The 27,212-nt window shown below is 39.1% G+C and overlaps 1 protein-coding gene across 1 annotated transcript in view; it reads right to left on the reverse strand.

Annotated features, from left to right (window-relative positions):
* ADAMTSL1 (ADAMTS like 1) overlaps nt 1-27,212 on the reverse strand; it is a 1,145,195-nt gene that overhangs the window by 288,720 nt on the left and 829,263 nt on the right. The window contains exons 9-10 of the mRNA XM_055577966.1: nt 12,385-12,459; nt 7,239-7,396 (exon numbers count right to left, since the gene is read on the reverse strand). Of these exons, the coding sequence (XP_055433941.1) occupies nt 7,239-7,396; nt 12,385-12,459 (233 nt within the window). The remainder of the gene's footprint in view (nt 1-7,238; nt 7,397-12,384; nt 12,460-27,212) is intronic.

Raw genomic sequence — 27,212 nt, forward strand, 5'->3', positions numbered from 1 at the left:
GTTGTCATTCTATTGCTTTTCTTACAAATGGAAGCATTTGTAAACTCTGCAAAGGCAAGTATCATTCATCTTGCATACTCTTCTTTCTTCAGCATCATCCACAGTGCTTGGCACACAGCAGGTATTCAAATAATTGCTGAATGAATGTATGAATGAACCAACTAATGAATGATACTGATTATGGTCCTTTTAAGCATTTTCAGAATTGAAAACTATTATTTGTGACAAATTCTTGGAAGCCTTACAGCTTCTTGAGAATTTGGTGGCAAGAGTGGTAAAGAACACACCTGCCAATGCAGGAGACATAAGAGATGCAGTTTTGATCCTTGGATCGGGAAGGTCCTCTAGAGGCAGGCATTGCAACCCACTCCAGTATTCTTGCCTGGAGAATCCTATGGACAGAGGAGCCTGGCAGCCTACAGTACATGGTGTTGCAAAGAGTTGGAGACGACTGAGGCGACTTAGCACAAACTGCGAGAACATCCCCAAATTAAAATATAGTAGACTGAGGCATTTGGGCTTCCCTGGTGGCTCAGACAGTAAGGATCTGCCTGCAATGTGGGAGATGTGGGTTCGATCCCTGGGTTAGGAAGATCCCCTGGAGGAAGGCATTGCAACCCACTCTAATATTCTTGCCTGGAGAATCCCCATGGACAGAGGAGCTTGGAGGGCTACAGTCCATGGGGTCACAAAGAGTTGGACATGACTGAGCAACTAAACACAGCACAAAGGCATTCAATAAAGGTTACATTTTTATATACATCTTGAAGTTTTCTTGAAGATGCCAATCATTTCTTTTCGATAAAGTGTTGGTAAAATTGATTATGTTGATAAAATTGATAAAAAGAAGCAGATTGTTACAACATAGCCCTTGCCCAATAGTACTTTCTGCCCTCCTATGAAAGCTATCACTTTAAACAGGATAGTAGCAGAAAGGGCTTATAAAAATGCTAGTTATTATTGGAATAAAACATAGACTCAATTTTTCCACTGTTTTAACAGTTGGAAATGCTAAGATTCGAGGTTATTCAGTAAAAATAATGAAAAAAAAATGTTAGCACCCAACTTTATTTTTACACTTCCTATAGTGTTTTCTAGTCCTCCCAGAATGCCAGACCTCAGTACTGGGAGACATAGATAACAGTTCAGCCCACAGGCCCTTGGCTCAGGGTTTCATGAGAGATGTTGGCTATGGATTTACTGCCCAAAGTACTTGAGTAGGGTAGTGGATCAGAGATGCTTCTTTGGAAATAATAACTGTAATGTTGGCTAAGGAACAAAGAGGTGGAAGCAATGTGTCAGGACTAAGATGCTGAGACAGGGAAAACTAAGGTCTAACGGAAGGCTGGTCTCGGCGCTCATATGGAGAAGGAGGCAGAGAACTGAGCAGAGTGGAGCCAGAGGAGGCAGGACTGGACCGGGGCCTGCCACTCTCAGTGTCAGAGAAAGGTGAGGAGTTGGTTCTCTGACTCTGTCTTCAACCTAGCTGTACCATTGGTAAAACAAGGTGGGGAACTCAACAAGAAATGTAGTATACAGTAATTAGAATTGACTGGCATAAAGGAGCATATTTATTGGAGGAATCACTACCTGTAAAGGTTGAGTAGGAAAATGAATCACTATTTATTACATGCTTCTTTTTTCCCCCCATAGTTAATTTAGTGTTTTCCTCTCTAGAATGTTTGGCTTACAAAAATGGTTTTCCCTTTGTATGAGCATAGGTGGACAGGTATGGGGTGGCCATCCAGAGACAGGCTGGGTGGCAGGGTGAAATCAATCTGTATTTAAACATTTGCCAAAGTTCAGCCTCCATGAGAGAAAGGAAATGATGATTTCAATCCTACCCGAGATTCACAGGCTGCCCAAATTTCACAAAGTCTATCTTTATCACATTAGCTTGTGGCAAGTATCTGTAGCTTTTACTATCTGTTCATTTTATTTTGGTACTTAATTATAGTCATCACTATTTCAAAATTCCTACTCAGTGTTTTTTCTCTCAAACGGCATCATGAACTAGGAAAGGGAGGATACCATATTTCAAAGTCAAGCTGCCTCAGGCATGAAGAATCTCCTTAGAGAAGAATACACATGAAAGTTCTGTAAACTTACTTCATGAAGTGAACTCTCATAACTTTGTGCATGTGATTTCTGCTTAGGAGCCTTGCCTATTGTTTTGCCTTTAATAAAAACAATTTGGGGGATGCTGAATTATGTATGGGGTTATGCTTCCCTGATAGCTCAGCTGGAAAAGAATCTGCCTGCAATGCAAGAGATGCCGGTTTGATTTCTGGGTCAGGAAGATCTGCTGGAGAAGGGAGAGGCTACCAATCAATCCAGTATTCTTGGGCTTCCCTTGTGGCTCAGCTGGTAAAGAATCTGCCTGCAATATGGGAGACCTGGGTTCAATCCCTGGGTTGGGAAGATCCCCTGGAAAAGGGAATGGCTACCCACTTCAGTATTCTGGCCTGGAGAATTCCATGGACTGTATAGTCCATGGGGTTGCAAAGGATCAGACATGACTGAGTGACTTTTACTTTCACTTTCATGCTTAAGTCTGTCCAGAAAGAAATATGAAGGTGTCATCTCTGCTTAAATATCCTAACTTTGCAAATAGAAACCACCAGCTTTCTATTCCTTAGAGTGCTTAGGCAAAAATTATGCTATTAATCTTCCTAATCAAATTCCCCAACTATGAAAATGTAATGCATTTAGAAAATTATGCTCTTTAGGAAATAACTGTTCTCTAGTTGTCAGTATATGAATTGTGAATCAGTGTTCTTGTTCTTAGTATGATGATTGGTTACTATTCTTCAGTGCCTGCGTGTGTGTGCCAAGTCGCTTCAGCTGTGTCCAACTCTGTGACCATATGGACCATAGCCCACCAGGCTCCTCTGTCCATGAGGAGCAAGAATACTAGAGTAGGTTGTCATGCCTTCCTCCAGGGGATCTTCCCGACCCAGGGGTTGAACCCATGTCTCTTATGTCTCCTGCATTGGCAGGTGGGTTCTTTACCACTAGTGCCATCTGGGAAGCCCATTCTGCGGTGTATTTTGGCTACTTTGATGGCTTAAGTACTCACTCATCACTTTTTTCTAATATGCTATATGGCTTTCTTAAATTTTAAAAATGGTTCAAACTGAATATTTATAAATATGCCTTAGCTGCTTTCACAAGAAGAGCTAAGTTCAATGTTCTGAAAAAGAATACTGCTGCTGCTACTAAGTCGCTTCAATTGTGTCCGACTCTGTGCAACCCCATAGACAGCAGCCTACCAGGCTCCCCCATCCCTGGGATTCTCCAGGCAAGAATACTGGAGTGGGTTGCCATTTCCTTCTCCAATGCACGAAAGTGAAAAGTGAAAATGAAGTCGCTCAGTCATGTCCGACTCTTCGAGACCCCATGGACTCCATCCATGGGATTTTCCAGGCAAGAGTACTGGAGTGGGTTGCCATTGCCTTCTCCAGAAAAAGAATGACTAAAAAAACCCCCTCTTCTATCTGGGAAGGTCCTTCTCTTTTACTGGGTCTGTAGCTTCTGAAAAGATAGCCTGGTAGGGAAGAAGGGGATGCTAAGCCAGATAATTATCTAGCCAATAGCCAATCATCCTCAACAGTTAATGTGATTATAGGTGTGCCTACATCCATTTGTCTTATAGCTACACCTGCCAAACTGTTCCTGGGTATACCACTTGTAAATCAATCAACCTCGGACCATCTTCAGAGAAGTGGTTGTATGCCATGGTGTAGAGAGAGTATTGTAAAAAGTTTGACCAGAGGTTAAAGCATTTGAAAAGATGGAAAGGAAGTCATTTAGTTCTATTTGCTTTTATACACACTACCTCATTCAATTCCTCACAAAGACTATGTGGAGAGATTCTTATTACCATTTTTCAAATAAGTAATAGGCTCCAGGAGGTAAAACAACATACTCAAGGTCACACCTCCAGGAAGCAGGACAATATACATAATTCTAGAGTGTCTATCTTTTTTACCCCTCTACCCTAGCATTGCCAAAAATGTACAGCCAACGTATGAATTACAAATTTTTGGAAGACATGGCTTCCCTAGGAAAAAAGATGAGTGCTTAGTCCATTTGTAAAGGTGGCCAGAAAAAGAGATTCCAAAAAATAATATATAGCAATTCTCACTGTGAGAAAAATCTTTCTTTCATGCAAAAAGTCTTTTTCTTTTAAAAAAAGCAAAAATGGTATTTGGACAATAAAGTTCCTTGGAGACGTTGACAAAGCACCATTCTGACCCCGATGTATTTCATTCAGAAAGGAAGTTGTTGCTTAAATAAGTGTATAATGCAAAAGAGATTATACTTTGAATGACAATGAAAACTGAATTATAAACTGTGTATATAATTTTTAAGCACTGAAATCATGAAAGATGATAAATAAGCAAAAGGTAATCTTTCATTTTTAGCTATTCCCTGGGGAAAATTAAGGAAGAAAAGGTTGCTTCATTATAAATCACTGGGAATAAAAGTAATTTTGTTCTTTTTATTTTATATCTTCTTATATTATCTTGCTCATTTTCAAGTTTGAGTAAAAGGATTTTTAAAAATTATAATCTATTTTATACTAATTTTACATTTATTTGATTCTGATCTTTTCTAATGAAACTTTCATCTCCTCTCATTTGCAACCTGAAGCTAGGTCAACAAACAGGATATAATGAAAAAAGTCACTAAAATGATAGCTTGGCCTGTTTTTGAAAGAAGATATTTACAGGTTGCTAGGATCTAGGAAGTTATCATAAAGTTTCCCAAAGTTAATTTTTCCTTTAATATGTACTTATACACAGAGAGGAAAAAAATATCCTCTTAGCCATTCCCTTCTCCAGGGGATCTTCCTGACCCAGGGGTCAAACCCAAGTCTCCCACATTGCAGGTGGATTCCTCACCATCTGAGCCATCAGGGAAACACTCTTAGAAGCAACGCAGAAGACTAAAAATAGTTGGAGACAGAAGTAAGGAGACATGATCTTTGGTCCTGGCTTGTCATTGGCCTGAGCTAAGGAATGTCACTCAACTTCCCTCAGGCTCAATGTCCTTGCAGGCAGAAAGAAGATGTCACCTCTGTCCCACTTCAGCAACTGCCATCTGGTGAAAGTTGCTTGTTGGTGCTTATTGGGCTTTTTATGGAGCTATGAAGACGGATATAATTCTGCCTTTGAGGAACACACAGAGGGGAGATGTGATGTAAATTGGAATCTAGGGTCGAGTCACAGAATGCTTCTGGAAGGGGAAAGTCCTGAGGTACAAATATGAGTTAGGGAAGAGAATGCAAGAAGAAAAGAACATTGCAGCTAGAGGACACAGCATTACGTGAAGGTAAAGAGTGCAAGATGTTGGGGGACTTGCCAGTCATACAGTTGACTGAAACAGGAGAGGAAAACTCAAAGCTGAGGTGGGAAAGGTAGACAGAATCCAGATTATTGAGAGTTACACGTGCTGGGCTATGGCTTTGCATTTTAGTCCCAAAGCAAGGAGTGGAAGTGAGGGGCAATGCAGGATCGTGAACAGGGAAAACACTCCGGTTTTTAGAAAACTCACTCTGAAGGCAGTATAGACAATGGCTCAGCAGCTGGGAAACTAATTCAGAGCCCATCACATTAATTCAGGTGAGAAACACATAGACCTAAATTAAGAGACGAGTGGCAAGAACGGAGAAGAAAGAATGGTCTGGAGAGATGGCATGGAGGTAGAGCTGAGAGTTTAACGTCTAACTAGGGGTGTACAGGAGAAGGGAAATGGTGTGAATCACAGGTTTCTGACTGGGCTGGGTAAACAGTGTGGTATTCCACAAGAAATCAAGAAGATAAAGTAGGTTTCTGGGGCTAGACAAGTCCAATTTTGGACACATTGAGCTCATTGTCCCCGTGGGTGATGTGCAGAAGGCAGCTGGCCATATGAAATGCATTTGACAATTCTGCGAACTGTTCCAGTGTGGATAATGTTACTTGAATTCAATTCTATATTTTCAGTATGTGTATTAACTCTTACAAGGCCACTAGGTACATTAGTGTAAGTGGTTTATTCTAAGGGGTTCAAAAACTTAAGATAGCTCTCATTTTTTACTGTATTTGTTTGTTAAACTGAAATTATTTAACTACCTGCAATGTCATTTCTATTGTGAGCTATCTCTGATGGTTTATGGGTGCTTGTTCATGGGCATGTAGCTGGCATCTGGACTGAATTAAAAAGGGTTACCACGCAGATGGAGACAGAGGACAGAACTCTGGAACCCTTCTTTCATGCAACCTCATTGCCCATCACATTTTCCTAAATGCATCCCTACTTCCAGCTGCCATGGGGTCATCAAGCCTTGGCTTAAATCACATGTCCTCTGGCTTCAGGTCCCATGATGAAAAATTTATGGAGTCCTGGACACATTACAAGTTTTACAGCTTTACAGCTGAAATCCTTCTAGTCCTTCTGACCTACTGAAGGAAAGAAAATATGTTTTATTTTATTGGGATTCCCAAACATTTCTTTGAGTATATACATTTTCCCTACAGAATGTGTATGTTGCTTCCAGCAATGTGTTTCATATTACCTCGAAGAGCAGGGACGCTCTGATAGAAGGAAACAACTTGGTCTTGTTGCCAGTACAAGAGGAAAAAAACAACTTGCAATTGGAAGCATGATAAAGTTTATGGATCATTAATTTGCCTTTCTCTTAGACTGAGGATACCTTATATGAGTCAATGACTGTACCCAAGTTTGTTTTAAAAATGGTACGTATCCCTAACTCATCATATGCTGGCTTTTCGAGGGGAGGTCTTTTTACTAGCTTATACACACACAAATATATATAAATGTATGTATGTATGTATTTTCTTCCTAGAACCTTAAAATTATCCATGTTCTTATTGCATGTTCTTATAAAGTAGCTCATGCTTGCTCAGTTGCATCTGAGTCTTTGCAACCCCAAGGACGGTAGCCCACCAGGATTCTCTGTCCATGTGATTTTCCAGGCAAGAATACTGTAGTGGGATGCCATTTCCTACTCCAGGGGATATTCCTGAGCCAGGGATCGTACCCACGTCTCCCGAGTCTCTTGCCCTGGCAGCAGATTCTTTACCGCTGTGCTCAACACCCTTGAATTAAACATTTCCTGGATAACAAGCTTTCCAATCTATGTCAAAGCCTAAAGTCTCTCTTTCTTCAGGGGATTATAAGTAATACTAGTTCAGATGTGGCTTGAAAACGAGGTATCTAAATGGGCTCACCTTGACAATGAAATCTGCTGTAAGTGGTCCAGCCATTCTCAGTATCTCTTTGTCTGGAAATTTCTGGAAGTCCACACTAGAATTGTCCACAAGAAAGATGCCTGTAGAGCTGAGACTGTTTTCACCTTTAGCCCCCTGGAGGGTTTTGGTTTCCAGATCTACATAATCAAACACAGGAAAAGGAAAGAAAGATGTTCCCAGGGCTACCACAGACCACATGAAAGCACATCCCATACAAAGTCTAGAGCTACAAGAGGGAGAAGTATCATTCTTTATAGGGCTGACATATTTGAAATGTGATAGAAACAAAATAGATAGGCACTGCTGGATCACATAGGAATTGATGCAGCAAATGAAATTATTTTAAAAGTTATTAATCAAGAATTCAGGGCTCCCTGTCAAAAAATCTTCAATTCCCTGGATGACTTCATTTGGGTACCCTAATTTGCCACAACCATATTCTTTGGACTAAACCATCTCATCCCCCATATATCTTATTGATTTCAGTCTTTACAGCTCTCAGTCTCGAATTTACCCAGTAGTTTTCTTTTTTGTCTATGAGACCCAGGGTACCTCTCTGAGTTCCTTAAGCACTCATTGGGTAATTTGATATTCATGTGTTACCTCGCAGTTATTGATACTTTGTGGTTACTTATTACACATGGGCTATTGTTCAAAATGAAAAAAAAAAAAAAACCTACAGTGGCTTAAAGACAGAGAACTATCCTCTTTACTTCTCTTTCTTTTTAAAATCCTTTTTAAATTCAGTCCTGTGTACTTATATGGCATCTCATAAGAACTTAGGATGGAGAGAAGAACGTCTGGATCCCTGGAGCATTCCAATCTGAATTTGACCAGTGACAAAGCCTAGGCAGCATCTTTTGTTTTAGGAAATCAGAGCATGCTGGGGAGGAGGGTAATTTTGATATATATTTCAAAGCAGGTTAAATTCTCATGTGATTGAGTACTTTAGAATAATTGTCTGCTGCATGAAGAAATGTGGTTCAGTTCAGTGTGTTCAGTCACTCAGTCGTGTCCGACTCTTTGTGACCCCATGGACTGCAGCACGCCAGGCCTCGCTGTCCATCACCAACTCCCAGAGTTGACTCAAACTCATGTCCATTGAGTTGGTGATGCCATCCAACATCTCATCCTCTGTTGTGCCCTTCTCCTCCTGCCTTCAATCTTTCCCAACATCAGAATCTTTTCCAATGAGTCAGTTCTTCGCATCAGGTGGCCAAAGTATTGGAGTTTTGGCTTCAGCATCAGTCCTTCCAATGAATATTCAGGACTGATTTCCTTTAGGATGGACTGGTTGGATATCCTTGCAGTCCAAGGGACTCTCAAGAGTCTTCTCCAACACCATAGTTCAAAAGCATCAAATTCTTCAGTGCTCAGCTTTCCTTATAGTCCAACCCTCACATCCATACATAACTACTGGAAAAATCATAGCTTTGGCTAGACGGACCTTTGTTGGCAAAGTAATGTCTCTGCTTTTAATATGCTGTCTAGCTTGGTCATAACTTTTCTTCCAAGGAGTATGTATCTTTCATTTCATGGCTGCAGTCACCATCTGCAATGAGTTTGGAGCCCAGAAAAATAAAGTCTATCACTATTTCTACTGTTTCCCTATCTATTTGTCATGAAGTGATGGGACCAGATGCCATGATCTTCATTTTCTGAATGTTGAGCTTGAAGCCAACTTTTTCACTCTCCTTCACTTACATAAAGAGGCTATTTAGTTCTTCTTCACTTTCTGCCATAAGGGTGGTGTCATCTGCATATCTGAGGTTATTGATATTTCTCCCAGCAATCTTGATTCCAGCTTGTGCTTCATCTAGTCCAGCATTTCTCATGGTGTACTCTGCATACAAGTTAAATAAGCAGGGTGACAATATATAGCCTTGATGTACTCCATTCCCGATTTGGAACCAGTCTGTTGTTCCATATCCAGTTCTAACCGTTGCTTCCTGACCTGCATACAGATTTCTCAAGAGTCAGGTCAGGTAGTCTGGTATTCCCATCTCTTTCAGAATCTTCCTCAGTTTGCTGTGATCCACACAGTCAGAGGCTTTGGCATAGTAAATAAAGCAGAAATAAATGTTTTTCTGGAACTCTCTTGCTTTTTAGATAATCCAATGGATGTTAGCAATTTGATTTCTGGTTCCTCTGCCTTTTCTAAATCTACCTTGAACATGTGGAAGTGCATGGTTCACGTATTGTTGAAGCCTGGCTTGGAGAAATTTGAGCACTACTTTGCTAGTGTGTGAGTTGAGTGCAATTGTGCAGTAGTTTGAGCATTCTTTGGCATTGACTTTGTTTGGGATTGGAATGAAAACTGACCTTTTCCAGTCCTGTGGCCACTGCTGAGTTTTCCAAATTTGCTGGCCTATTGAGTGCAGCACTTTCACAGGATCATCTTTCAGGATTTGAAATAGTGCAACTGGAATTCCATGACCTCCACTAGAAACATGGATAGACTAAGTCTAACAATGGTTTTAAAACTTGCACAAAGACCCTTGGTTTTGGCAAGGGTTTTTTAGCAGAAGCAACCCCTGGTAGGGTAGGGATCTGGGTCTCCTAGTCATTTAGTCAGAATGACTCCCCTCTTGTACATTCTGTAGATTGAGGTTTTGGAGTTAAGGACAGTTTTCAGGTCTCTGGAGGCACTAAGATATCCAATTTAGTTACACTAAATTACTCTAGATGTTGTCTACTTCAAGTTTCCTACTAGAAGGAATAGCAATGGGTAGAAAATGGTGTCCAATTAATGCCCATGTTCCAGATGAAGTTGAGCAGCCCTTCTCTGGGAGTAGGTCTGGCCTTCCACCCAGGCCTCAATGCAGGGAGGACTTCATGGAAGAATATAAGGCACATGGAGACGACATGGAGTGGGAAAAGCATAGTGGTTATCATCAGAGGAAAGCAGCTCTGTGTCTCTTTTCCCTAGCCTTCCCTCCTCCAGCTGCCTTCGCTAATTTGTGGAGGGATCTCCAGGACATAAATTAACTTAGTTTTGGAAAACTCATGAAGATCTAAGCCTGAGTATCTGATTCAATTTCATCACCAGGCCTCCCAGCTATCTTTCCCAAAATACTTCTGACTAATGATGGGCTGGGCCTGGACAGACTATCTACTCATGTGGAGTGTGTGTTAGTCACTTAGTTGTGTCCAGCTCTTTGTGACTCCATGGACCATAGTCCACTAGGCTCCTCTTTCTGTGGAATTCCCCAGGCAAGAATACTGCAGTCAGTAGCCATTCCCTTCTCCAGTGGGTCTTTTTGACTCAGGGATTGAACCTGGGTCTCCTGCATTGCAGGCAGATTCTTTACCATCTGAGCCACTAGAGAAGCTCCCTAAATATTTACAGCTGGACTCATATTGGGCCAGCTTCTGGGACTCAAGGATAAAAGGGCTGCAAGAAAAACAGGGCAATATTTATTCACACATTTATTTTACTGAGTTATATTCCAAACACCAAAACTGCCTTAGTTATATATATGTTATCAATAGTATGCCTGTTGGCAGAAAAAGCAGATTCTGTTTTGCTTTTCATCATTTATGATTATCATCTGAAGCTTCACCTATCCAATCTCTAGAGTAATTAAATCAAACAAAGCCAATTCTTCAGCTTCTTAGGAATCATACAATTAGGAAGTCTGGGATGCCACTACATTTATAAAAATGAATTTTCCTCTTACATCTATTCCTTTGGGTGGGTCCTTTCTTCTGCAATGAGGAGTAAATCCGCCATTTGGTGATGGACTGGTCTAGACTTTTTTTTAGCCTCTCATTGCACAGAAAAATACTTTTTTTGACTGAGGTTGTTACACCAGCAGTTAATTCTGTCCAGTTCTCAAGGGGAAAAACAAATCATTTGAATGGTAATAGTGTACAAACATATATCATCCTTGGACATGTGAACAATATATTTTGGGGGGTTGTTCAGGGTTAAAAAAGGACTTGGGTCCATATAAGGTGGTTTCCCAGAATCTTTTGACTTTGCCTGGACTGTACCTTACTTATTCCTTTATGTCACATGACCTCTTAAATCCCACCTTTCCCATGACATGCAATTATTTTTATTTTTAGAAAGACTTCAGTAGGCTCTCTGAACTTTCACAGGCTCCAATTTGTCTCCCTCTTGTTTGTCTTTCTGGAATGATTTCATTTATAATCCAATTGCCAAAAGATAATGCTTGCTACCTAAATTGGCTTCTTAGGCAAGTGTGTGGGAGGGAAGAGAAAGCAGAAGATGATAGATGGCTCTGGAGGAAGCTAGGAACAGTCACAGCGGAGGAGATCAGAAATGCTCAAGGGACCAACTGAAGAGAAGCCTTTCAGTGAAAGTGAATTTTGCAGAGAATGCTGGCATATCCTGTCCTATTCTCTCCCGGTGTATAGCCTATAATTTTCTCCTTGTGATTTACAAGTTTCCATCTAAACAACACTACATGGTAATTAAAAAAAAAAAAATAGATGTGGCTATGTACTGCTGGCTTGGCATGACTAAAGATCAATTCTTGCCCAGGCTCTGGTTGGACACTGCTACCATTTGATCTTTGGGGTTATGATTACCCTACAATCCTGAATTCCAAAAGCTATCTTCAAGATGTTAGGGTCTTGCATTATCTTTTCTACCTGGTGTGCTTATTTAGACCCCACAGTTCTCTTTAAATGCCATCAGGTTAAGACTGTGAGGAGTTTCTATGTTCCTCTGAATTGATGAAGTAATGGAGCATGAGAGTAGAAATTAAAAAGAATGAAGAAGAGGGAGGGAAGGTTGGAAAGAAGAAGAAAAACAAGAGGTGAGGCAAGGAAAAGACTGAGATTGACTGAAGAGGAAGAAGAGGGAGAATGAGAAATAACATGCACAAAATCATAAACATGTGCTTAACTCAGGACAATCTATTGGAAGCATCAATTTTGCATCTTTCAGGATGACTGTGGTTAGAGGTAATAACCAGAGAGGTTTCTGCTATCTCCTAGGCAACTGAAAGAGAAATAGAAGTACTCAAAATATCATATTATGATAGAGAATTAAGATTCGTATTCCTAAATCGTAATCTTTTCTGGGGGGAAAAAAAACAGAATAATAATGACTTAAATTCTCAATATCCAAAAGTCAACAACTGAGTTTACTTACACAGGTGATCAGGTCCTTTTAAGACAAGACGTATATGTCTGCTTCCATAGGGAATACCAACCACTGTGTTGTCCACTAGAGAGAAAAAAGCAGAATCTTAAAACACATAATTTGATACAAAATTACTGATTATGTCCTATGTAAGGCACTGATTTATAAACACCCCCAAATGACAATCTTTTAAAAATGTGTTTAAAATCTGAACACCAATATGTGGGAATCAATTTACACTTTCTACAAAATAAAATATGCTGAAAAAGCTGGTCACTTGCTAATTCATAGGGATCTGGCCTTTGAAAAAAATACATGAATTGTGACATATTGAAAAAAGAATTTACAAGTGTTCGTTTCTAATGTTAAAACCTGATCCTATATCCTCATATTTTAAACTGGAGCAGTTGTGTAGAATTACAAAAAGAAAATAAGTTCTAATGCTCTAAAGAAGATTTTATTATATTAAAATCTGGCTTTCCCTTGAGCAAAGTGAGTATGTTGGATGAGTACCACAGATCAGAAGGCACTAGGCACTATCTTGTATTTTTTTAACTTTCTAGGTCAGAAATCATGCTTTCCATTCTTTAATATCCTTCACACTATCTACAGCTAATACTATATTTTGTGAGTGTCCCAAAAATGTTTACTAACATTCCCCAACATACCCTATTGATTTTGAAAATTTTTAAAAATTGACTGAATTAGAGATTATTTTAGAAATTATTCAATTTTCATCCTATCTGAAAACTGAGCCACAATTCAGTGGAAGCACTCCTCAAACCTACATTTGCTAAAAAATTAGAGGAACATAACGTGTATCTCAAATACATCATAGGTGTGCTTATTTAGAACTCTATTTGTGAAATGAATCCTTTATATTTGCATGGCACTGAAGAATTTCACTTTCCCCTAAACTTTACTATTTATTCTGTTACCCTAAACTTATAATATGGGCAAAAAGGATGCTATCATTCTGATTTGATGACGAAGAAATGAGGCCTCTGAGAAGTATAGTAACAGAAGGTCAAAGACCAGGAGGGCATTTCAGAAGACAACAGAAAGGCAGGTATTTTTAAACTCATCAGCATATTCAGAAACTCTGTGGGATTCTTTGTTTCACATCTTTCCAGCATTATACATTACCATCCTATCTATCACTGGAAGAATTTCATTTAAGTAAAAGAATCCCCAAAGCTAGCCAATTTCTCTGAACCTTATCATCCTGTCTTTGGGAGAATTTAATTTCAATAAATGAATTTCAGACATTCTCTAACTTCTCTGACTCTTAGTTTCTCTGTAAAACAGTGAAACCAACACTTACTTCACAATACTACTGTTAGCAGATGTAAGTATGACTATAGATATGTATACCAAGCAGACATATAGTCTGGAACACAGTAGGTATTTTGTAAATATCATTTTATCTGTCTATTCCAAGTATCCTTAAGGACAGAGACTGAAATGCTGTTTACTTTGATGATGTTTTTAAATGCTCCAAGGCCCGGAGCTCATAGCCAGCTGAATGAGAAAGAAGAATCATATGCTCCCAATTTCTTTCCTAAAAGGTTACATTTATCAAGTTTTCTACAATATTGAACATTCTACACACATTACAACCTTTTAGTTGTTTTTTAATGCCAGGCACTGTTAAAGAAAAGGCTGGATTTTGGATAGCTAAGAGTTTGTGGCACAGAAGAACAAAATACATAAGGGGAATACAGAAAAGGAAAACAAATGTTGAGACTGAGCCCATAGAGCTTTTAACATCTTGCATTAAGCCATGGGTATTTAAGCTTATAAAAGAAACTCAAAGCAGTTAAAACAATGGGCTTTCTAGAAATAGAAAGTCTTTGTTTATCCACAGGTCAAGTAAAGTGCAAGTAAAAGGAAAGCTCTCTGGCCCTGCAGTGCTCAGCAGTGGGCTTCTGACCCCCACATGGCTCAGCAGCCTCCCTCTTGTTCTGCTGAGAAGTGACTCACTTTCCACATGCGGGGGCATTAACCCAATTAACTCAAGCTTTTGGCTGGCACCGTCACCTTTGTACACTCCCCAAGGAAGATGGAGAAGAGCCTAGAAGGTTGTTGGGGGAAGAGGGTAGGATGGAGAGAGTAGACCAGGCAAGATGGAATGTCTCCAGATTGCCCTCTGCTCTTGCCATGTCAAAGAGAAATACGGAGAACTCAGGCTAGTGCCAACTTGAACAGTCAGCAATGCACAGCACCAGATGTAGGAAGAGTCCCCACTTATCCTCCTATGGTTCTATAAAGGGTGAACAGACAACTGGTAGGTCATCAGGCAACTGCCAAATTCATTATTTTATTCCATAGATACTATCTGAGTGTCTCCTAGTATCAGGCTTCATGTTGTTGCTAAGCTGTGTCTGAATCTTTGTGACCCCAAGGACTGGAAGCACACTAGGCTCCTCTGTTCATGGGATTTCCCAGGCAAAAATACAGGAGTAGGTTGCCATTTCCTTCCCTAGGGGATCTTGCCAACCCAGGGATCGAAGCCGCATCTCCTGCATTGCAGGCAAACTCTTTGCTGCTGAGTCACCAGGGAAGCCCACATATCAGGTACATATTCAGTGACAAAGAAGACAAACCATTGGTCCAACATTATGGTTCCTACAAAAGGGACCTAAGATAAAATATGCAGGGAAATACCACATACCATACTCCAATCATGGAAATTACCAAGCACATTAGTTTCTTAAGACCCCTGAACCAAAGAATTCCATTTCACTCTATTTAACTAGTGTGTTCCCAATGTGTTCATCCGTGGAAACTTTTTATGTATTGTCTTTTCACACTGTCTGATACATCTCAGAATATACTTTGAGATATGGTGCTCTTCACTTGGCAAAAAGCAAGATAGGAAAAAAATTAATTTTATTTGCCACATATTGATAAAAAGCCAGTCTTTGAGTTATAGATGTATTAATAATTGTCTCATTTGATGGTAAGTTCTCAATGATTAGGGATTGGTTGGAAGATTCTTCTACTTGCTGTCGAATACAGTATGGTGCACAGAGAGGTGTTTAAGAGACTGGAGAAGAGAGAGTGGAGGAAAGGGAACCCTCCTACACTGCTGTGGGAAAGGAAACTGGTGCAGCCACTATGGAGAACAGCATGGAGGTTCCTTAAAAAAACTAAAAATAGTTATAGATCTTCCATATGATCCAGCACTTCCACTCCTGAGCATATAGACAGTGAAAACCATAATTCAAAAAGATACATGCAACTCGGTGTTCTTGAAGAAGGAAATGGCAACCCACTCCAGTATTCTTGCCTGGAAAAACCCATGCACAGAGGAGCCTGGCAGCCTATGGTCCATGGGGTCGCAAATGTCAGACACGACTTAGAGACCAAATCACCACCAACTCGATGTTCATTGGAGCACTATTTACAACAGCCATAACATGGAAGCAACCTAAATGCCTGTCAACATATGAATGGATAAAGAAGGTTCCAATGCACAATGGACTATTACTTAGCCATAAAAAATAATGAAATAATGCCATTTGCAGCAATATGGATGAACCCAGAGATTATCATACTAAGTGAAATAAGTCAGACAAACATCATGTGATATCACTTATATATGGAATCTTAAAAACATATACAAATGAACTTATTTATGAAATAGAAACAGACTCACAGATACCGAAAACAAACTTATAATTACCAAAGGGGGGGAGGGAGGTGGGGGAGGGAGATAAACTAGGAATTTGGGATTTATATATATATATATATATACACACACTGCTGCTGCTGCTGCTGCTGCTAAGTCGCTTCAGTCGTGTCCGACTCTGTGCGACCCTATAGACGGCAGCCCACCAGACTTCCCTGCCCCTGGGATTCTCCAGGCAAGAACACTGGAGTGGGTTGACATTTCCTTCTTCAACGCATGAAAGTGGAAAGTGAAAGGGAAGTCGCTTAGTCATGCCCAACTCTTAGCGACCCCATGGACTGCAGCCTACCAGACTCCTCTGTCCATGGATTTTCCAGGCAAGAGTACTGGAGTGGGGTGCCATTGCCTTCTACTATATATAAAATAGATAAACAACAAGGACTATACAGCACAGGGAGCTATATTCAATATCTTGCAATAACCTATAATGCAAAATAATCTGAAAAAGAATATATATGTGTGTGTTTGTATAACTGAATCACTTTGTTGTATACATAAAACTAACACAACACTGCAAATTAACTATACTTCAATTAAAAATGGTTAAAAAAGACACTAGAGAATGTGTGAGAAGGCTGGTTTTATCACCTGCCTCCTGAATGATTAATTTGGTTGGTATGGCTCAGAGAAGGCGATGGCACCCCACTCCAGTACTCTTGCCTGGAAAATCCCATGGACGGAGGAGCCTGGTAGGCTGCAGTCCACGGGGTCGTGAAGAGTCGGACACGACTGAGCAACTTCCCTTTCACTTTTCACTTTCATGCATTGGAGAAGGAAATGGCAACCCACTCCAGTGTTCTTGCCTGGAGAATCCCAGGGATTGGCGGAGCCTGGTGGGCTGCCGTCTATGGGGTCGCACAAAGTCGGACACGACTGAAGCGACTTAGCAGCAGCAGCATGGCTAGTAAGGTAGGTGGCTACATTCTTTCTTACCATGCTGTGCATTTCTTGGATGCTCTTCCCACAAAGGCACACTGCCCTATGATCAAATGCATCTGCTCTAATCTGTTCTGGCTTTGTTGACAGAACCATGATGCCAATCAACAGAACATATTTCTAGGTTATTAGTAAGCAATTCTGACTTCCTTCAGAAATTAGATAATCTCTCTCAGTTAAAGAGACAAGTTTTCCATGGGAATCATAAATTCTGTCATTTCACATGTATAGGATGTAAAAGCCCTTTGCCAGAAAAACTGTTCTCAACAATTTTACCTAAAATATTTCCTCAAAAATCTACAAATGTATATATATTTCACATTTTTCAATAAACTTTTATATTTGTTTTTAATTTTGTCATATATGGATTTATTCATGTGATTCATTGCTGTATCAGAAAAATTGACAATAATAATTTTTTTAAAAGACAGGATTTCCCATCCTGATATCTGAGCTTGTCTTGTTTTTAGACCTGTTGGTAAGTTTCATGCTTTTAGAGATTCTTCTCTGTAAGCTTATGAAGCTGATAGTTAATCTTATTATTATTTTTTAAATGAAAGAGCCACTGTTAATATAGTTGGCTACAGATAAAAATAATGCGCTAATGGAAGCAACCTAAATGTCCATTGACAGATGAATGGATAAATAAGATATATAATATATAGACGAAAACAATTCAATACTACACCACTATAAAAGGGAATGAAATAATGCCATTTTTAGCAACATGCAGGGATACTGAAATCATACTAAGTGAAGTAAGTCAGAGAAAGACAAATATACGATATCACTTATATGTGGAATCTAAAATATGAGACAAATTAACTTATTTACAAAACAGAAACAGACTCACAGATGTAGAAAACAAATTTATGGTTAACAGAGAAGAAAGGGGATGGGGGAGGGATAAATTAGGAGTTTAGGATTAGCAGATACAAACTACTACAAACAAAATAGATAAATAGCAAGGCCCTACTGTATAGCACAGGGAACTACATTCAATACAGTAATAGACCATAATAGAAGAGAATATGAAAAAGAATATATATACATATATATAAAATGATATGTATATTATATATATATACACACATACATATATAGGCTTCCTTGGTGGCTCAGATGTAAAGAGTCCACCCACAATGCGCGAGACCTGGATTTGATCCCTGGGTTGGGAAGATCCCCTGGAAGAAAGCATGGCAATCCACTCCAGTATTCTTGCCAGGAGAATCCCCATGGACAGAGGAGCCTGGCGGGCTACGGTCCATAGGGTCGCAAAAAGTTGGACGTGACTGAGCAACTAAGTACAACACACACACACACACACACACACACACACACACATATATATATATATATGATTACATATATATATATATTACATATATATATATATGATTACATATATATATATATATGTAACTGAATCACTTTGCTGTATACCAGAAACTAACACAATATTGTAAATTAACTATACTTAAGGGAGAAACTAGTTTGTCAATCTTGTTTTTTTTTTTACTTAGTCATAGCATATGGCATGCAGGATCTTAGTTCCCCAACCAGAAGATCCAACCCACACCCTTTGCAGTGTAGTGTGGAGTCCTAACCACTGGACTGCCAGGGAATTCCCAATAGTCTGCCAGTCTTGAGGAGATTTGAATGGCTTTTTTTTTCTCTTCATGACAACTTTATTATTATTAAAATATATACAACAAACTAAGGTGAGACTGTGGGTTTGAGGCTTTCAAAACCTGTCCCCACCCCTACTGTTTATCAGCACTTGCGCAATGGAGGATGCATACTGGATAGGCCAGACAAAGTGTAGCCTTCTCTCCAGCTGAGGAACTTCATCCCTACAGATGCCTAGGTCAAAAACTTTGGAGACATCCTTGAATTCACCTTTACCTCTAATCAGTTACAAAGTCCTATTGTCATTAGAGTCAAAATATCATAAATAATTGATTCTAAAAGGAGCAATTGTTCACATCAGAATATAGATATATGTGTATATATAAAGTCAGAATGCACTGCACCGTCAATAGCATTTATATTCTCTCTCACAGAGGTAGTATCCCTGTCACAGTTATCTTTGCCTACATAGGTACCAACCAACATCAAAACAGGCAATACATCAAATTGGCACAGTGGATATCAGCAGCTTGGAAGAAGATGACAAGACGATAGTGGAACACGGTATTTAACCTCTTGGAATCAAATTGTTGTGGGAGTTATAAGGAGATAAGGAATCAAAAGCACTTAACATTTCCAAAGTGGGAGCCGAAAGCATGCTGCTTCTAAATAATTGCAAAACTGAATCAAGAACCCAGGGTCAAAATTTCTGTTTCCTGTCAAGATGAAGGAACAGGGCCCAGGCTTAACCTCCTGCCTGAAACAATCAAGAAGTCAGAAAAAAACTGTATGAAATAGTGACTTTCAAGACCCTGAATATTAAGCAAAAAAGGACAGCAATTTCTGGGATTCTGGAAAACAAGAGAAGAACCTTAACATTGCCCAGCCCGAATTCTGCCTTGAAAGACTTTTCCAGGCCATCCATGGAAGTGGGAACTTGGATAGAGGTTGGAGGCTTCCCTGAGTTAAGGAGACAAAGATAATAAGGGTCCAAAGACATCAAGGTGACTAGAGTTTGAAGGACAGGTTATCTCTCTGTGTCCAGAGAGAAGAGAGTAATACGTAGACGACTCTGGAGATTTAAGACCCTTCCTTTAGGTGTTCAGCAGTGATCAATATACTAATCAGTACATGTGTGTGAAAAAGCAACCTGAGGCCAGGAAAAGAACTACATAAATAGGGAAACACAAAATAGAACCAACACAATTCTAGGACTGAGAATATATTATTCCAGCAGCCAGGCTGGAAAATTAAATAATTCATGGAACACTGAGTATTCAGAAGAGTCTTGTCTCAGTAGCAGGACACATTAGTTACCACTGTGGCTTTGGTCCATCTATCAGATTTTAAGAACCAAAAGGATCAAACTGATTCCAAGTAACTGCTTCTGGAGCGAAAGTCAGGAATATTTATAGGAATACAAAAATATCTAGTATCCAAGAAGATAAAATTTGCAGTGTCTGAAATTAGGTCAAAAATTACGCAGCATGCAAAGAAACTCCCTCAAATACACTCATACTTGAAAAGAAAAATAAATCAATTAAAACAGTTACTGTAACTCTATCCCTATGTTGAAAAGCTTACATAAAAACAACAACAAAAACTCCAGGTTCAAAGAATTTCATTGGTAAATACTACCAAGCGCATGAAGAAGAAATAACATCATTCTGTTCCACTAAACACATTCTCTTCCACTAAACAGAAGAGAAGTGAACAGACTTCCCATTTCATGGTATGAGGTCAGCATCATGCTGATACCAAAACCAGACAAAGATGGTATAAAAAAGGACAAAATGGACAACTATCTCTCATGAACATAGATGTTAAAAACTCACAAACAATATACTGGAAAATCAAATTCAGTAATTCATATAAAGAATAACACATCATGATTTAGTTGAGTTTATCTCAGGAATACAAGGCTGATTATTTGAAAATCAATTAATGTTATCCATTATAATAAAAGTTTAAGGAACTTTCACATGATCATATCAGTTGAGGTAGAAAAAGCACTGGCCAAAATTGAACATCCATTCAAGAGAATAATGCTCAGCAGATTAGGAATAGAACAGAAATTCTTCAAGGTGATAAAGAGCACTTAACAAAAAAACCTACAGCTAACATCATACTCAATGGTGCAAAAACTGAATGCTTTCCCCCTTAAGATTGGCAGGAAGTTAAGAATAGTCATTCTTGCCATATCTGCTCAACATTGTATTGGACATCCTTGCCAGTATGGTAAGGCCATAAATAAATAAGTGGTTTATAAATAGAAAAGGAGAAACTAAAGCCATCCTTATTTGTAAACAACATGATTGTTTATGCAGAAAATTAAAAAACTCTCAGAACTATTAAGTGAGTTTAGCAAGTTCATAAAATAGCCAAAATAAACTAGTAATACACAACTGGAAACTGAAATAGAAAATATCATGCCCTTTGTAATAGCTGCAAAATGTTGAAAGAGGTATAAGTCTAACTAAAATATATGCTGAAAATTAAAAAAATACTGATGAAGCAATCAAAGATCTAAATAAATGCCTAGACATGAAGTGCTCATAGGTTGATATTATCACAAATAAAATATATCAATTCCCTCCAAATCAACCTATAGAATTAACAAAATTAAAAGTCTCAGCAAGATTTTCTGTATATATGGACATATTGTAAAATTTATATGGAAGGTCAAAGGAATTAGTATATAATAGCCAAAATGAGTTTGAAAGGGAGAATAAAATTAGAGAAATCAAACTGCCTGATTTTAAGGCTTAAAGTTACAATAACTAAGACAATGTAGTATTGGTGAAAGAACTGGCACAAAGATCAGAAGAGAGAGCCCAGGAATAGACCCACACTGAAACAGACAATGAATTTCTGATAGTTTTAAAAACAATTCAAGGGAGAAAAGATTAACTTTTCAACAAATGGCTGAAAGAATTGGACATCCTTAAAGAAAAAATTCAACCTACACATAAAACATACTTTATATAAAAATTAACTGAAAAGAGGTCATAGATTTAAAGGTAAAATATAAAACTATAACTCTTTCAGGAGAAGACACAGAAGAAAGCTTTGTGACCTGGGATTAGGCAAGGAGTTCTTAGATATGACATTAAAGGCACCATCCATGGAAAGAGAAAAATAAACTGGTATTCATCAAAATTCAAAGCTTTTGCTTTGTGAAAGATAAAGTTGAGCAACTTTGAAAAAAGAAGGTATAAATATTTTTAAGTTGCAAATCCAACAAAGGACTTGTTCTCAGCACATGTAAACTCTCAACACTCAACAGCAGGAAACCAAAAAGCTTGTTTTAAAAACTGGCAAGTAACTTTAATTAATACTACATCAAGGAGGAAATAGCACATGTGTGAGCAGCAAAATAATTCCTCACCCTTCCTCTTGCCAGAGATGTCCATATCCTATGAATGTCCAAGAACCTATGAATATGTTACATGAAAAGGGGGAATTAAGGTTGCTGATGAAATACGTTGCTAATCAGCTCACCTTAGAATAGAAAGAGCATCTTAGATTATCTAGGTAGGCCAAATATAATCACAAAATTTTAAACTGGAAGAGGGAGAGAGAAGAGGTGGTTAGAGTCATAGAAAGATCTGAAGATGCTGTTACTGGCTTTGAAGATGCCAAGGCTTGTAGATAGCCTTCAAAAACTGAGAAATCAAAGAAAATGGACCCTTCAGAAGAAATACAGCCCTGCTAATACCTTGATTTTAGTCCAGCAAGACCTACTATAGACTTCTGACTCTCCAGAACTGTAAAACAACTGTGTTGCTTTAAGCCACTAAGTTTGTGGTTATTTGTTACAGCAGCAACTGGGAACTAATACAACCTAAGAATATGTTCAAGATCATAAGCCATTATTTATATATACAAAATCCATATATACACACACACCAGTAAGAATGGCTAAAATAAAAAATACTGACAATATCAAGTGATGACAAGAATGCAGAGCACAAATATGCAGATGATACCACTATTATGGTGGAAAACCAAGAGGAAATAAAGAATCCCTTGAAGGTAAAATAGGAGAGTGAAAAATCTGCCTTAAAACTCAGCATTCAAAAAAATAAGATCATGGCATCTGGTCCCATCACTTTATGGCAAATAGTTGGGGGAAAAATGGAAACAGTGACAGACTTTATTTTCTTGGCTCCAAAATCATTGTGGATGGTGACTGCAGCCATGAAATCAAAAGACACTTGCTCCTTGGAAGAAAAGCTATGACAAAACCAGACAGCATATTCAAAAGCAGAGATATCACTTTGCTGACAAAGGTCTGTCTAGTCAAAGCTGTGGTTTTTCCAGTAGTCATGCATGGATATGAGAGTTGGGCCATAAAGAAGGCTGAGTGCCAAAGAATACTGATGTTTTCAAGCTGTGGTGCTGGAGAAGACTCTTGAGAGTCCTATGGACAGAAAGGAGATCAAACCAGTCAGTCCTAAAGGAAATCAACCCTGAATATTCACTGGAAGGACTGATGCTGAAGGTGAAGCTCCAATACTTTGGCCATCTGATGCAAAGAGTGGACTCATTGGAGAAGAACCTGATGCTGGGAAATATTGAAGGCAGGAGGAGAAGGGGACAAGAGAGGATGAGATGGTTGGATGGCATCACTGACTCAACAGACATGAGTTTGAGCAAACTCTGGGAGACTGTGAAGGACAGGGAAGCCTGGCATGCTGCAGTCCATGGAATTGCAAAGAACTGGACCCGTCTGAGCAACTGAACAACAAAAATCCCTAAGTAGTCAGAAGGCATTGTGTCATAGTTTCTTAATTTCAACAGAGGCTTCCTCCCCCACCCCTTAATGGTGCATAAAATAATGGCACATCTTTCAATCAATGGTGTCTTGGACTCAAAGAAATGCTGTTTACCCAGCATGGGATATACTACCATGGTCCATGTCATTCTCATACCCAGCTGGACTTCTTGACTGCTCTTATTATATCCACAGTTAGACCCACTATAGTCTATTCTCAACAGAGCACATAGAGTGATACTTTAAAACATAAACCAAATGAAGTCATTACTCTGCTCAAAACCTTCCTGTAACTTCTCATCTTATTCAGACTAAGAGCCAAAGTCCCTATAAAATCCTACAACATCTGTACCATTCTTCATCCCACCTCACAGTTGTCCTGCCTTCTTTTCCTCTAGTCTTTAAACTTTCTTTACTTCAGTTACATCAGCTTCTCTGCAGGTCAAGAAATATGTTAAGAATGTCTCTACCTCAGGACCCTTGCACATGCTTTTCTCTATGCTTGGAATTTTCTTCCCCCTGCCTTGTGCATGATACTCTATCTGTATCTCACTCAGATCTTTGCTCAAAATGCCATCTTATCAGTGAATGTTTTCTTACTAATCTATTCAAAATTGCAATTCCCTTCAGTACCTTTGGCTGCCAGTCCATCTCTATCTCTAGTTCTTTTCCTACTCTGTTTCACTTTTTTCTATGACTTTTCTATGTTCTACTTTTTTTCTTCTCTGTTTTACTTTTTTTCTATGTATCACCACATGACACATATACATTTAATTAATTTACTCATTTAGTCTCTTTGCCTGCCCCTAACACTAGTAAGTAAGCCCCATGAGAAAAATAGACTTTGGTCCGTTTTGCTCTTTCCTGTGCTTCCAGCATGTATAACAGCTCCTCAGCACATAGCAGGTACCCAAGAAATATTTGGTGCTGAATAAATGAATGAGTGAATTGTTCTTTAGAGTTTTGTGCTCTTTCTAAAAAAATTCATATGTATTTTCTACTTGAAAATATTAGGCCTGTCTTTTATTATAAATATCCTTTATCTCAATATCTTTGAGCCAGCATGATAACCCCAGAATATATTTACTCATAGCCATTATAAATCAGCATAAGCACAGTCTGAGAGGGAAAGTTGGGTATTAGGAGCTTCATTTTATCTTGATATAATTTAGTTTATCTAGCCCTCACCACCCAAGGGAGATAGAGAACTTTCAGATACTGGGATATTTTCAAAACATGCAGATACATTTGAGAGGTCTGCGAAACTGGAGACATCAGATTGATACCAAATAGACTGGTTCTGGATCTAAGTGTATTCTGAGTATACATGGAGAATACACAATATAGTACAAGAAGTAATATTTTGATTGGGATGGACAGGTACACACTGCTATGTTTAAAATGGATAACAAACAAGGTTGTTCTATATAGCACATAGAACTCTGGTCCATGTTATGTGGTAGGCTGGATGGGAGAAAGTTTTGGGGAGAATGAATACATGTATATGTATGGCTGAGTCCCTTTGATGTCCACCTGAAACTATCACATTGTTAATCAGCTATACTTCAATACAAAATAAAAAGTTTAAAAAATTTGAGAAAAAAATGAGTTTTTAATTTCAAAAATCAAAAGTAAGTTAATATAAGCTAAATTTGATAATTTTTTCATTGGGTTGGGGAAGTAGGAAAAAGTCACCTGGAAAAATGGAAAGGCTAAAGGCTCTCAGTAGACAGCCTTTTCCTTCAAAAGGAGGGCAAGACTGCCTGGTCCAGCTTATATCTGTTTTCTGCATTTGTATTAGGTAATAATAATGTCTTTTATTACAAAGATGGTTTGTTTTCCATTCATCAGCAAATGGCAGCCACTTGATAAGTTTCTCCTACTTCTTCTTTTCCTTCTGGCACTTTCCACCATGGTCTTTCTCCACTCTCCTGTTTTTTTCTTTATTCCCCTGAGGTTTGATAACATACGGGGAAAATCTGGAAATGAGTTCAGAAGAAAATGAATTCAGTGTGGGGAATATGGCTATAAGGAGTTTGAGAAGATTGTGTGGCTGGCTTTTAGTGCCTTTTGGCACAGCGTAGGGAGAGACCTGGCAGAACTCCTCCAGGCCTCACAGGTGGAGAGCCGCTCACCTGGCCGGTACTCTGGGCTCCGCAGAGCAGTCTCATCTCCCCTGCCTGTGGGTCATCTCACAGTCTGTAAATATAGGGTGGAAGGTTCTTCTGGGGGTGGAGAAAACATAAATGAGGCAGCTTGTTCAGCATCTGCTATAGATTGTGGTGAGTGCATGCATAGGCTGGGCTTTATTGGTATAAATCAATTTGTCATGAGGCATCATCAGTGCTAAGGTAAACGAATCAATCGCCTTTTGTCATTATGGATCATCATTGGCTTGTGTCTTATGTGATTTAACCACTGTTGGTTTGAATAGAGCACTGTTCACTGAGGTATCTATCTGCAGACCTGGAGATGACTTATGGCTCTCAATTGGCTGCAGTTCATCCTTTCAGGGCTTCTCCAACTTTGTTCCAGTGGTTCAGGCTCCAAAGGGCCCCATTCACCCTTTAACAGGAGGGTAGAGGGAATATCTATCTGAGAGGGTGTGCAGGCTTCTCTATGAGGACAGGAAGGCAGAGGGATGTGAGGGAATAAAGGGAGGATTCTCATCATGAAAACATGCCCCTGGAAGTTGCCCTACAGCAGTCACTGCATGAATGTCTGTCATCTCTTTTTGTGCCTAATGGAAGTCCTTAGATTCTTAGATGACAAACACTGATTCAATTATGTAACACCAATAATTAGAAAGACTTCAACTCTTTAGTCGGAGAAGGCAATGGCACCCCACTCCAGTACTCTTGCCTGGAGAATTCCATGGACAGAGGAGCCTGGTGGGCTGCAGTCCATGGGGTTGCAAAGAGTCGGACACGACTGAGCGACTTCACTTTCACTTTTCACTTTCATGCATTGGAGAAGGAAATGGCAACCCACTCCAGTGCTCTTGCCTGGAGAATCCCAGGGACGGGGGAGCCTGGTGGGCTGCTGTCTATGGGGTCGCACAGAGTCGGATATGACTGAAGCCACTTAGCAGCAGCAGCAACTCTTTAGTATTCCTTGAAAAGCTCTATCAAAGTAACCTTTTATTTTTATTTTTCAATAAGAAATACTGTAGGGTTTTAATAAATTCTATACTTCAAAAAATCACAAAGTACCTTTTAAAGGTAATTTTTTTTTCAGCAAATATCCCACCATGACTTCAGAGATTTACAAAAGAATTATGCCTCCATCCTTCTCTAGTTTTCATCTTCTAAATTGTTTAATTTCTCATCTTATGGAAGAAACTACCAACACATGACCACAGGAAAAATAAATCTCACCTGAATGTACTACATCAATGTCTAACTTACTTTGCCCTTCATCATTCTCTCTGCTCAGGTCTTTTTTCTTTTTTTTCTTCAGAATCACATGTTTCACTGCCTGAGGTGTGTTAGAAAGGGGAGAGTTCCCTAAGCTGGCATCTCTGATGTTTCATGCATTTAAAAGTTCCTAGTTTTTCTTCCCATCTCCTCTTCTTCCCCAGAGGCTAGTCCTTTGGGTGAGCTGCCTTTTCCTGTCTTCTCAGAATAGTTCTGCAGCAAACAGTGCTTTTTTTCCCCCCAGACCTACAAGTCCCTTGCAGTTTAAAGCCACAACCCCCCCATAAATCAAGTGTTTTCTTCCAACTAGTCAACAAGTAAAGAGGACAAAACCACAGTCAGTAAAGAAATTCATTCCCATTTCCCAAATCACAGGAGACATGTA

Source organism: Bubalus kerabau, chromosome 4 (genome assembly GCF_029407905.1).
Source record: "Bubalus kerabau isolate K-KA32 ecotype Philippines breed swamp buffalo chromosome 4, PCC_UOA_SB_1v2, whole genome shotgun sequence".
In the NCBI taxonomy this organism is placed as follows: Eukaryota; Metazoa; Chordata; class Mammalia; order Artiodactyla; family Bovidae; genus Bubalus; species Bubalus kerabau.